The sequence below is a fragment of the Cupressus sempervirens genome, chromosome 1 (genome assembly GCF_028749045.1).
Source record: "Cupressus sempervirens isolate cs-2001-9-10 chromosome 1, ASM2874904v1, whole genome shotgun sequence".
In the NCBI taxonomy this organism is placed as follows: Eukaryota; Viridiplantae; Streptophyta; class Pinopsida; order Cupressales; family Cupressaceae; genus Cupressus; species Cupressus sempervirens.
Genome location: NC_143118.1, coordinates 691,229,656 through 691,242,974, shown reverse-complemented (window position 1 = coordinate 691,242,974; position 13,319 = coordinate 691,229,656). Strand labels below are relative to the sequence as shown.

At 38.3% G+C, this 13,319-nt stretch overlaps 1 protein-coding gene across 3 annotated transcripts in view; it reads right to left on the bottom strand.

The window, feature by feature from the left end:
* Nucleotides 1-4,587: 4,587 nt before the first annotated feature.
* The window catches only part of LOC149579821 (uncharacterized), a 47,976-nt gene continuing 39,244 nt past the window's right edge, over nucleotides 4,588-13,319 (bottom strand). For all 3 annotated transcript variants that reach the window (XM_089787153.1, XM_089787168.1, XM_089787163.1), the window contains 2 exons: nucleotides 5,552-6,054; nucleotides 4,588-5,466 (listed from right to left, as the gene is read on the bottom strand). In XM_089787153.1, coding sequence (XP_089643279.1) covers nucleotides 5,065-5,466; nucleotides 5,552-6,054 — 905 coding nt within the window. In that variant the 3' untranslated portion in view covers nucleotides 4,588-5,064. The remainder of the gene's footprint in view (nucleotides 5,467-5,551; nucleotides 6,055-13,319) is intronic.

The following is a 13,319-nucleotide window of genomic DNA, read 5'->3' as shown; positions in this document are numbered from 1 at the left end:
CACTATCACCGATAAAAGAACCAATGCCGGAGAAACAAATCTGGTGGTTGATAAATAAGCATGTGGAAAAATGATGCAGTAAATAAGGGCCTTTGAAGTAAACGAAGCAAAAGATGACTTGGACACATGGTCAAAGCTCTGCATGTGTCAAATATCACAGAGTCCAATGCCGAAAAAGGTCAAAAAAAACATGCCTGATAAAAAATGGAAACCACTATTGGGACAAGAAACCCCCATAGCTCAAAAGGAAGCCTAAAAAGACCTCAAAATCATAGAGTACACAACAATACTACCAAGAAATCATGGCCAAGAAAATGTCATGCAGCGGTCTTCACTATGTGGACCCAATGAATCTACATGTCCAAAAAAAGGCATGTCAAATGCAAGATCGGAGGACATGACATCTACTGTTGACTTGGGTGCATGTCAAGAAAAGGAGATCACGCATGGGAAAACCTAAAAAATGTCCAACCATTGCAAAGACCACCAACAAGAAATGTTCGAGACCAGAGACAATGGTGGGTCCACCAAAAAGTGGCCTCTACCATAAAGAGGTACCAAAACATGCAACCTTCCATGCCATGATCCAATAATGCCAAAACAAAAGCCATGCGAATTTGGAAAAAGCACCATGAAAAACCGCCTACGTTGACATAAGACCCAAGAGCAAGGTGTCATGCTCGTGCAAGGCATGTCATCATGCATTGGCAGGTCGACCATAATAATCTCAGGTTGTTCACCGAAACAGGCACATTTGACTTCATCTTCAGAGCCAAGCCTAACTGTGTGCCTTCTCACGCAAAGTGATTGGAAACTCGTCCCACACTGACCTAATCAAGCACAAAACTTCTATGACACCACACTCAAGCGAGCACTTCTCCAACAAGATCCTCATATGTGACCTCCACTTCCTTTCATAGTAATCACATAGGCATTGCATTGATAGGGGAGAGGACCCAGTACTTGAACACCCTAACTTTGCGCTTATCAAAATCCTAAGTAAAAATTTAAAATTACTCCTAGTTTTTTACAATAGCTTACTTGGTGAGTTGTCACTTATAACTAAGGTTTCAAGTCCACGTCACCCATTATGATGCCACATCAACATGCTTTTTGCCAAGTTGTCCAAAACAACCCAATAAAAAGTGAAACCAATAGTCGTGCATAAAGGGTACCCATACTTGAACAGCTAATGTGGCATCACATCATTGGTCAATTTTTATAACTAAGGGTACATTTTATTCAATTTCGAATAGTTAGCATTGTACTAACAACTTTAAAGTGACAAGTATTGGTACAATGTTGTCAAAAAAATTGGACATTGAGTCAATAAGTATAGGTATCATAAGTGAAGAACTCCTATCACAACTACTGGAACGCGTTCAAGTAATAGATCCTCTCCCCTAGTACTTATCATTTTCCCTAAGCCTGAGCACAAGCTCGTTCCTCAGTTATCATTTCACATGCGATTTCCAAAATAGGGCACAAAAACAGAAGATGTTGAAAGTCTAATGCGTTGATAGCGCTCCAATGACCATGCATCGGCATTAAAAAATACCCCAAGTCCGAAAAAAAAATAGCACCAAATACAAGCAAGGTGGTGTTGATAAGTACAAAGCTACTTAATTGTTGGGCAACACTGACGGTGCATATTGGTGGGTAGTGCCGATGGCCCGTGGCTATACAGCCACGAAAATGCACTTGCTTTACATTGCTTTTTCCAACTTTCTAAGTCCTCTTCTTCGTAAGGAAGTGCATTTTCGTGGTTGTATAGACGTTGCCGTGCCGATGAGGCCAAAACTCTTGGGCACAGAGTAAAAAGGGCACAAAAGTCATTGAAATAATTTCCATGGGCACAAAAAACCCAAAAAAACGTACTAATAAAAAATTCACAAATCGCTCCCTTCCAAAAACACGTCGTAGTCAAATTTTCCCAAAGAGAGTGAAGTCGGTGTCAGGGATGACCACCAAATCGCACAAACCACTGAATTCCCATGTCAACAATGAGGCGTCGGGCTTGAGGAGTGAGCACGAAAACCACCAGTTAGAAAATAGCAGGCCCAAAACAACCCATGCACTTCCACCAAAAAATGCATATCTCAAGGCCTGAGCTTGGAGAAAGGAGTGCAAACCTTCCAAGACAAAACGCCTTTGGGAAGAGGCATGTCTTTACGAGGAATGCCTCAAAAAATATCGCATGTGAAGATTTTTGTTTGTAAGAGCTTGGGTTAAAAAAAATTCATAGATTTCAACGACCAAATTGGACGTATTTTATATGGAAATAGAGATTTTTTAGCATTCTGAGCTCAATGGTGATATTTATTTGGGCTCAAAGTACTCCGAAAAATAGGACCCCTTAGATTCAATACAAAATCCTCTGAAAGTCACAAATCTGAAAATCGATGTTAAATCTCTCACAAATAGAACAGGGGCATGAAGATCTAAGCTCTAATACCATGTTGAAGTTGATGAAGGATCACCCCCACATCTCCCAAGAATCACCTACATGCAAACACCTATCACGGAAAGAGAGAAGCACAAGCTATGGAAGCTAGAATTCTCAGATCCATAGATGAGACATTCTTAATGAGCAAAAAGACAAATTGCTACTATCAAAAGTGAATCAAATGTTATAATTACAAAGAGAGATTGTCCTTATAAAGAAGATCAAAACCCTAAAAGATAACTAACATAAGTTGAATGATAATAATTAATAAAAGAATTAATTATTATATGTCCAAAGTTTAGCTTAAGTAAACTAGAGATAATAAGTGACTTAATAATTAAATTAACATGATTTAATTAATAAGAAAAAACTTTATTACTCTTAACAGTAATTGTGAACTTTCGAATTTACATATTATATTCAAGCTTTGATAATATAATTAGAAGCCATCCAAATATTAAAAAATTCAAGTAATTGTGAATTACACAATCTGATCTTTCTCAAGAATGCATTGTCATTTTGAGAGATTGTCATTTAATTTTATTAATTTGTTATAAAAAAGTCTTAACCAAGAGATATTGGTAAGGTATAGGTCTATGGGCACATTTAAAGGGCAGGGTTAGAAGATCATAATCAAAAAGTCTCCTCAATTGGCTAGATCTCTTGAAAGATTTGAGAATTATATTTGGCTACTTCATAGAATTTTTCAATCTATTGCTTTGGGAAACAAGTTCGAAGGATACCTAATAAAACCTAAGATTTATTACAACATTCGAACTTGGCTAGATCTCTTGAAAGATTTGAGAATTATATTTGGCAACTTCATAGAATTTTTCAATCTATTGCTTTGGGAAACAAGTTCGAAGGATACCTAATAAAACCTAAGATTTATTACAACATTCAAACTTACAGAGATGGCGCGTCCTCTTAGGAGGTTAAACAAAAACAGATTGTATAATTTTAATGCCTTTTGGAAACTGCAAGGTCAATAGAACTGTGTTTTTAAGAAACACAAGACTAGATATAGTGTAGAATCACGACTACTTATACTGTCAATCGACCCTATCAACAATGGCATGTTCAAAACTCATCAGGGATCGGGTCTTCCATTTGTAGTCTCACCGATTTATAACTCCAAGTCAAAGCACTCACCCCTTTTTGAAAAATATTGTCAATCAACTCTCCACGAAGTCATATCCCTCTATAGCGAACAACACCAACATTTGAGTCCCTATTTCTCTCCCAGTCCATCATCGGGTTAAAAAAAAATTCTACAAAATTATAAAAATGCTTTGTAGCAGCCAGATATTTCGGGATGAGAAAATACTAGCCCTACGATATTTTATTTAACCGCTTAATTGTATGCACATCATGTGTTATTACGAAAATAGAAACCTCAATGGTGGGTCTCCAAGACGGCAAACAAATAATCAGCAATTTATTCATCCTTGCAATATAATGAGTATCTTTGAGGACTTAAAATGTGTCATTCCTTGAATTTCGGCTACTATCAACTTATCAATGCTTTATTTTTGCACCTGTTGCTAAAATTTTGTGTAATATGTCATAACCTAAATAATTTAAGGTTGAATATTATCTAGGCTGATGCAGATTAAATATAGGTCGACTCTTGGAACAGCATCCTAAGAAGTGGATACGTATTTCCAAGGTGGTCAGGTAACTCAGATCTCAACTTATATCGTGCAGTTGCGGTATGTCTGTCAAGATGCAATGCTTGCCATCCGCACAGTGAAAAGTAGCTCGACGACAAATCAACTGACGTCTTTGAATAATTGTGTTTGTCTTTTGTGCATGCTGACTTGAGGCCTCGTAAAAGGATAATAGGTGACAACCGGACGTGCATTTTTAATAAAATTATACTGCAACATCTAATAATTTCGGCTGTGAAATTCTAACATTTAAGTGATAACTTTCAGCTTTGTGCTTAGTCCAACAAGTCTTCCATGTTTTGGTGAAAATAAATAAGAGGCAGGGGCAACCAGTCTCCAGGTTTCAAAAAACTTTGAAAAGAACGTCATTCTAGCAAGTTCATCAATGTTCCTTATAAATGATATAATTGATATTCAACTCTTTTCTAGCAAAATTTTACTCGTTAATAATTAATAGTACACCTGCGAAGCTTTAAAAAATGTAAATTTTGTAATATTAATGGTAAATCCTTGATACTTCAAATACAGGCGTCATTGTGGCGCACTCCACATTAAATACAAACAGAAAATGCAAAAATTATGTTGAGATGTTTTAAATTTTTCATTTAAAATTTCTCAACCTTTTTGCATATTGTAATTACATTTGAAGTTCGGATTATCACCACAGCCTACATATCCTTTGGTATCTGGTACAAGTATGCATGCACTGATCATTATACAAGAACCCTTCTCAAATCATAGGGTTCCTAAATCCAAAAACACCAGACACCTATCATGATTACAAATGGCAGAAAAAAGCCTTTGCAGAGCAATTAATTCTTTCAAAACTTGCTTAAGCTGACCATTGCCTACAAATAATGGTACATGTGACCCTATCTTTGCTAAAATGTACACAACATTTTGACAGGTGTCGTTCAACTATGCTAAAACCAATCCTCAGCTAACTGCTCATAAATCATTTCTATTTTCATCACCCGCAGTACCTTCCTTGTTTTCCATTTGTACTTCATTCATATCATGGTCCTGTAAAGAAGAAGAATTTGGATCTTCTACACTTGCAGCCTGTAAACCTTCAACCTTTTGAAGAGAAGATGACCTCGAATGAGCTTTGTTCCTTTTACATTTAGGAACAAATAAATCAAAAGGCAAGCAGATGTTTGATATGTTTTCTCCTCCTGTTTGACCAACCTCCCTTTCTATTGCCTCTGTTGTCTGCTGCTGGCGTGTCCCTTTGCTAAGAATGCTCTCACCTTCAAAATGTTTTGTACCTCGTAAAGGAAACTCCCGGTGCTTTTTTTCTTTTACCTCCATAAGTGCATGATGGTGCTTATAAGTTTCTTCATCTGTGACCTGACAGTCATCAGAAAAAAAAGGGTCAATCTGAAACGATATTCTAGGGCCTGAAAAGATCTAACTCAAATGGTAGCCTAGTTACCTCATCACTAGAGTCTTCTTTCTCAGGCAGATCTAGAATTCCATCACTGGCTGACAATCGCCAGTCAGGAGTTTCAATAAAGTCATGCTGATCTAAATCCACATAGGATGATGTTGCATTACAAGGCATAACTGAGTTACAGAATTCAAAATCAGAATTCTGTTGGTAAGAAATGTTGGGCCCTGTGTTAAACTTTGAGCCTCCCCCAGCTGTTGTCTGTATCCTAGATGAGTCACCTAGGGTAGGAGCAGTGCTTTGCAACACACACTTTGAGGAGTCAGCAATCAATGAACTGCTTGCAATGTTCCCAGGAGAGATTGTTCTAACTTTTCCAGAACAAAATTTGGTGAGCTGGTTTTTCAGTTTTAGTATTCGCGACTGTAAAGTCTCAATGTGCACCAACATATGTTCTAAGGAATTGTCTCCATTCTTATATTCTTGCCCTGTCATAGTCCCCTCATTCTCCTTCTCGTTTAATGCTGCATCATTTACCTCACCTGCACCTGATCCAAATTGGACAAGAAGTAAATATTAAACTTATTAAACTGAAAAGGATCAACTGCATACAAGTACGTATGTACAAAGCAAATTTATCACAATTGCAGGTCAAACAAAACAATAATTAAGATTAATTATTGTCAAATACAAATTAGAGTCAAGCTGATTTCTAAGAAATGCATCTGTTACTCTGGTGATTATTGCAGTCAGTAATAAACTGGTAACTATCAAATGTGTGTCTATTTGCAAGGCCAATTAATGATCAGAATGCCTACAGTTTTTGAGTACCAATTTTCAATGAATGCTCATTGTGCAATAATAGTCATAGTTTATGTTTCCTCTCATGCACTCCAGGTGATAGGTACAGGGTTAATGACAATCGCAGTAGAGGACCGTAGCATCCATCTAAGCCTAGAAGGGAAAGCCATCTCTCAATGATTTAGACATAGTACTGGGAGATAGTTTGCCCCTTCCCAACTGCTTCCAATTCGACTAATCTGTGGGTGCCAAGGTCCAGATGACCCTATCTAATATCTACAATAGGCATGCCTACTTTGAGAAAAAGCAATGCAAAGTAGATACCAACTAAAACCTATGCCTATTTGTCTAAGTTGCAGATTCGGGTTCGGGGTTCGGGCAAAAAATTTTTCCCCATTTGGGTTTGTGGGTGGGTTCGTGAATATATGTGTGTGTGTGTATATATATATATAGACACACACACACAGAAGAGAAACATGCATAGTTGCAATATGAACAATTGTTGCTTGATCATTGATCAATGCCAAATGCCAAAGGGTTTTGGGTCCCTTCAAAACCTGTTTTTACCTGAATCTAAAAACATTAAATACTCGCTCATTAATCTATCTTCACGATTGTGAAAAAAATTATACATTGAATTACTAAATTGCAAAACATAGACTAGTTCATCAAATAATACATTGAATTACTAAATTGCAAAACAAAGACTAGTTCATCAAATAATAAAGTTTGAAACACGATGATAGATGACAAGTGTTTGGTAGTTTATCAATAATCATAGTATCAAATGCCCTTCAAGGGTCAAATGGATCATCATAAAATGAAGGATCAATGGCTTCATCCCCAACTGCAACTATATCTAGATCTTCAACATTGGAACCCAAACTGGTTCCACTAATCCCATATGCTGCTATATCATCGTCCTCCTCCTTGACATAAGGGATTAGATGAGTGAAATGTTTTTTATTAAGTTCCTTTGAGAGTTGCATAAGAAAACAATTAAAAAAACACACTCTTTAATGTTGACTTAGCCCTGGGTTCGCAGTGGGTTCATCTGGGTTCGCTTCAGCAAGGACCCAGACGAATCCACAGTCAAAACTAAGGACCCTGCCTGGACCCACAGCGAACCCGGGGGCGAATCCGGACCCGTGCAGACCCAGACCTGAATCCAGGCAGCAGGGGACGAATCCAGCAACTTGGCTATTTGTTGAATATTCTCATTTGGTATTAGTTTGGAATGTATGAAAACAAAATTGTGATGACACATTAATATGAAAACAATTGCCATCAGCACAAAAACCCCATAAAATTAGCTACTGCCTCAATAGAACATCTATCCCTTCCTCTATCAATAACAGGGCCATTTTCCAATTTGCACCATCCATTAAAGAAACATCATCATCTCTGCAAATGTCCATTACACAACTGAATAAAATGTATAACATAAGCAAACTCAAAAGTCAAAAACAAATATGCAAACAACCGTAATCAAGGAATACAGTAAAATACTAGACATCGACAATTCGAATGCCAAAGGATATGTCCTAGTAACTTATCAGATTTTGCTCTATGTATCCTTGGGTCTTGCTATTACTAATTGTTACCACAAATGAACAAACCATAAAACATTTACAAGCAAACAAATAAGTGGATAGCATTTGTATGAACCTGTTACTTCCTCAAAAAGCAATTAAAAAATAAACAAGATGTATTTAGAAGCATTATACTAAAAGTACATAATGAAACTCAATATTTAGGAAATAGAAACACCTTCTCAAGTTGGCAAGGTTGCCACTTTAAGCAGTGGATTCCACCTCATCTGCCGATTGAGATATCAAGGAGTGGACTACACCTTTTCAAATGGCAAGACTGCCACATCAAGGAGTGGGCTGCACCTTCTCAAGTGGCAAGACTGCCACATCAAGGAGTGGATTTCACCTCCCCATGTGGCAAAGGAAGAAATTTCTCTAAGCTAGATAATGAAGAGACAAAGGGACAAGCAAGAGGAGAGGAAGCCACCGGGCAGGGATTAGGAAACATTCAGTTGGCTCAACCATTATGCTCCCCCACCCATCCCGGAAACGAACCTCAAGCCGACCAAAGGGAACTGCAGGGTCACTGCCAGTTTTCCAGGGAGACAAGAATGCCTTGTTACTGCACTACATCTGGTGGCTCGGATCCTAACAATATTATACTAACAACACCTTCCTTTGTGTTACCACCCGCGCAGGCAGGATCAAATAAATAGAGAACGGGGTTGGGGGGGAAGAAACTTAACTCAATGGATTCAATGAGGCAAGGGAGAAACAATGTAAGAAAGGGGAGACAAGAAAGTTTTTAACTAATCATGAAGCCCCCTACCCTAGTTTGAATGGCCTAGGTAGAAGCTATGTTTTCACTTCAAATGCCAAATTAAGGGCCCCACCACAAACTTGCAGCCCATGTACCAATAGTGTATAATATCAACCAATCAGCAAGCCCTTTGTAATGAAACACATGGACCTTATATGACCAAATCAAGCTTAAACTAGATATAATGATGCCTATAATTGGGCCTACGATGAAACATGAAGCTCAAAACTTGAGATTGGAGCCTAAAAACGATTTAAACAGCCTCTGGGTCTGATGAATGGACCTGATCTAATTAGACAAGGCCATAATTCAATGCAGAATGGGCTTTGATTAGGCCCCAATAGCTGACATACAAGCCTAATTAGGCCTAGATCCAAGTGGCTAGGGCTTTAGCATATAGGGTGTGAATTTGGGAACATATACCAGGCTAAGTTTGAGACAGATCTAACCTCAAAATGGTAACATGTGGGCCTCGGCCCAGAACATGAAACATATAGGCCTTGGCCACATGAAATAAGACCCAAATCTGGGCACAAAACTCGTAAACAAGGACCTAAACCAGATCCAATCCAAACATGTCGCCTCAAATCTACAAGGCAGATCCTAATCGGCAAGGTGATCACAAATCCAGGCTCTAAGCCTGATGATAAGAGGGGCCCTAAAGACTGACCATCAGTAAACTAACATGCACCCTTGGAGGGATAAAGCAAGCCCTAATTCAATTAAATTTCAAGCAAGTCAAATCCTAGTCAAATGAGTGTGCTTCAATTGGGATCCATGGCCCTAAATCTGAGTTTGCATTAAACTTATAGCTGCTTCTATCAGCCATATGAGCCTAAATCAGGCCTTAATTTAGATGAGGCATGACCTAAATCTGCCCTCTAATCAGACGCACAGTTCCAATTTTCAAATGGAAGGGCCTTATAACCAAATGTGTGGCCCATTGTTCAATGATTGGCCCCAATATCCAAACGTGTGGGCCTCTAATTGGGCCCAGATCTGAATGCATTAGGCCCTACCATGAAATGTGTGACCTAGAGTTTGTAAATTGGACTAGAAAGAAATGCATTAGTCCCCAAATTGTCTAACGTATGGACCCGAGGCCTTAGATCTGGCCCCTTGCTCAGGCGAATAGGCCTAATGAGGCCCGAAACTCAAAAAAATCAGACCTTAAGTGAAATATTCTAGCTAAGGATTTTTCTGTATGCAGTATGATATCTAAATTTTCTATTCACAGATAGCATTTGTTTCAAATTAAGTTAACTAGTCTCCAACACTTTCACCGAACCAATTACAATTTATCACCTACTCATAAGATATTACCCAGCTCACTTCAATCATCAGTTCCCTTATATTTGCACCATTTGATGAGCTTGGTAGCTGCTACAGGTACATCAGCACCTGAGGATGCTCAATCTTCCTTGCAGACCTAACTGCAGTGAAAAAATATCTTCCTGGAAGTCTCAGCAGAAACATACATACTAACCCCCATGAACTTCAGATTTTACTTTATCACTTCTGTCATAAAATTGCTGTTTCACTGATTAATATGACACCAAAGCTAACTGGGGCTACGTCCAGGCAACCTACAGAGGTATCCTCCTGTGAATGCAGTTCTGGTTCGAACTTGCAGAGCCTCAAGAAAAATAAACATGCATCATCAACATACCCATTTCTCTCCTAGGAATTCCCAAAATTAACCCTCCAGCTCTTACAAGACAGATTTTAGATTTCTTCCAATTTAGGAGACCACTGATAGAATATTTCTAATTCAAACACTCAATCACCAAGTCAAGAAAGCCTTTGACTAAGTTGAGGGATAAACTCGGCTAGAGAAGAAAAAACAAATTAATTGCCACTTGAAATTGCCCCATGTCCATGACTGAAATTTAGGAACAGCTTAAGTCAGATTTCAAAACATTAAATGTCCCATTTATTTAAAAATCACCCAAGTCTGGAAGACTACAAAGACTTGACAACTTATTTTAATTATTGAAAGACATTATTTGAGTGGGGCCATTACAACAAGCATCAAACACATGGGCCCTAAATCTGGCAGGTACCCTAGAGTTTAACAGCCAGACCTTATTGCTGAAACGTGTAGACCTAAAACTTTATAGGAGAGACCCAAATTGCATAACATGTAACCTTGAAATCACAAGTCGGGCCTAAATTATCTTCAAGACACCATATACCATAAAAAGCATGGGCTGGCCAGTCCCAAAATCATGAAAACCGGCCCTAAATTTGAATGAAAAGAGGCCCAGATCAGATCATTAATGTGGCATATATATTCAATGCCCAAGGATAAGACTCTAATCAAATGTATGGGCCTAAATATGGGTGTAAGTTTGACATGTCAAACCTTAATTAAGGCATGTGGATTCAAAACTCTACGCTTGCAGCCCCTTTCTAATCAGAAATTTGGATGCATATTTAAGACAGGATGTCACTAATTTTAAATGACACACATCAAACATGGCCTAATTGAGTTGAACCAGAAGAGGCCTAAATTAATAATGCGATGACTACGTAGATAGCTTTGATACATTAAGGAGGTTTAAATTTGATTTTAAAATGAAAGAGAGGCCCAGATTTAATAAAGCTACGAATTCAATGCAAATAAGAGTGATCATTAAATGTCTGATGATAATGATTAAATTTTTGTAGAACTGCAAGGATAGAATCGCTCAAAGAGGCCACCTCTATATAAATAAAGTCATTTGCTCATTTCAAAATAGTTTTTTCTAGCTTATTACAGGCAGATCTGAGAAATCCAAACCATCAAGACAAGGATTTTGGAAGTTTCCAATCATATTGTGGCAGATCTAAACAATGGAGATGATGCAATTTGACACACATCTTTCTCCTCCAAGTTTTTGGGTTGAAGATGAACTGATTACCAGCATTCATCATCAACTTAAGGTCTGATTGCAGGTGTCTACCAGCAAGTTAGGCTCTAATTATCAGCATTCATCAGATAATTAAAGACCCTATTTGCATTTACCAGCATTAGAACTCTGATTCCATGCACCTACAGGCATTCACCAGTGTAAAAGTTCTGCTTTCAAGCAAATTGGGGTCTGATTGCAACAAGAGGACTCAGATTTCAAGCATTTGCCAGTAATAAACTCCAGTCTCAGGCTTTTACAATCAAATTGGGGTGCTTACCAGCAAATCAGAGCTTAATTTCCATCATCACCAATAAGTGCCAAGGTCTGAATCGAACAAAATCAATCAAGGTCTTGAAGCTTCACCTCCAACAACTTTATTGTTGCTATTAACGGTGGTTTGCAATTACTTCCAGATTTATATAATTCTGTATCACAATTCATTTTCCAAATCTGAGTCCTCTTTTCCATTTCCACTAAGAGTGAATTAAAACCAAATTGATAAAGGTGACATGAAGCCTAGTATTAGAAAATGACTACATTCTTAACTGTTTACGCCATTTAGACCTTTAATTCTCTAATTCTAAAAATCTGATGTAAATGTCTATGATCTGGTTTTAGGTACTTCAGCAGCTATTAACTTTAAAACTTAGTCCAAGTTTGATGAAAATAAGATGAAATCTGATTAGAGGTTGTTGTGGCAGGATTATTCATGGAGAAAGAAGGTGAGAACCCAAAATCCAAATCCAAATCCGTAGCCAAAGCTGAGGAGAAGAAAGATCCACCTACAAGAGAGAAAGAAAGAAATGAGCAAGCAACTATAGGAAAGGGAGTTAGATATGCTGAAAACGCTGAGGCACGAAGGTTGGCACAGTTGAAAGCTGATACACAAGAAATGACACATCAATCCAACTTCACCTCTACATGGGAGAAAATTGGAGACACCAATCTTGTGCCATTTGACATGAAATTTTATAAGGGATAGAATGTATGGAGTCAACACAATCCAAGGTGATCAAGATGATCGTTATGAGTGGCATCGCACAAGCAGCAGTCTTCCCTCCTACACATCAGTGGATAGAGTTAGTTTTGGAGATGGCACAAAACTACACTCTAACCACAAAACAAGTCCTCACACCGAAGGGAAATGTTGCAGCTCCACTCACAGTGGATGCCATAAGAGAAGCCTCCAACATCCCAGAACATAAGGTAGATGTTAGTAAGACAAAGACAGAGGCCATGAAAAAGTACGAAAATAAATCCAATGATTACATTAGCCTTGCCAACAAGGAGTGGTTGGCAAGACCTATACGAACTTGCTCCCAGCTCCCCAAGTTAACAAAGATTGATTTTAGAGAAGATGAAGGAGATCTCATTTTGATGCTGAAAAGAGTAATGGGCAGTCCACAGGCAGCGCTTTTCAAGTCTTGGATATGTTACTACATAGAGATGATACATAGTGGGAATGAGATGTTTGATTGGGCAGTTATACTCAGTGAGAACATTGATGAGCAAATGAGGACTGTAACACACACTGGGCATTCTACATGACCCCTTACCCAGTCTACATGATGGCATGGATGCCCAAGTATCCTGGATTGCAGTGTCTTGGGCAAAGTAACAAGAATCGGAATCGGATCGAAATCGGCAAGGCCGAATCAAATCGTGAATCGGCCATGAATCGGAATCGAATCGGCCATGAATCGGAAAATTAAAAAAACCCTTGAAATTTAGTGAGTAACTTATTTCATAAACCCTTTATCGCTGAT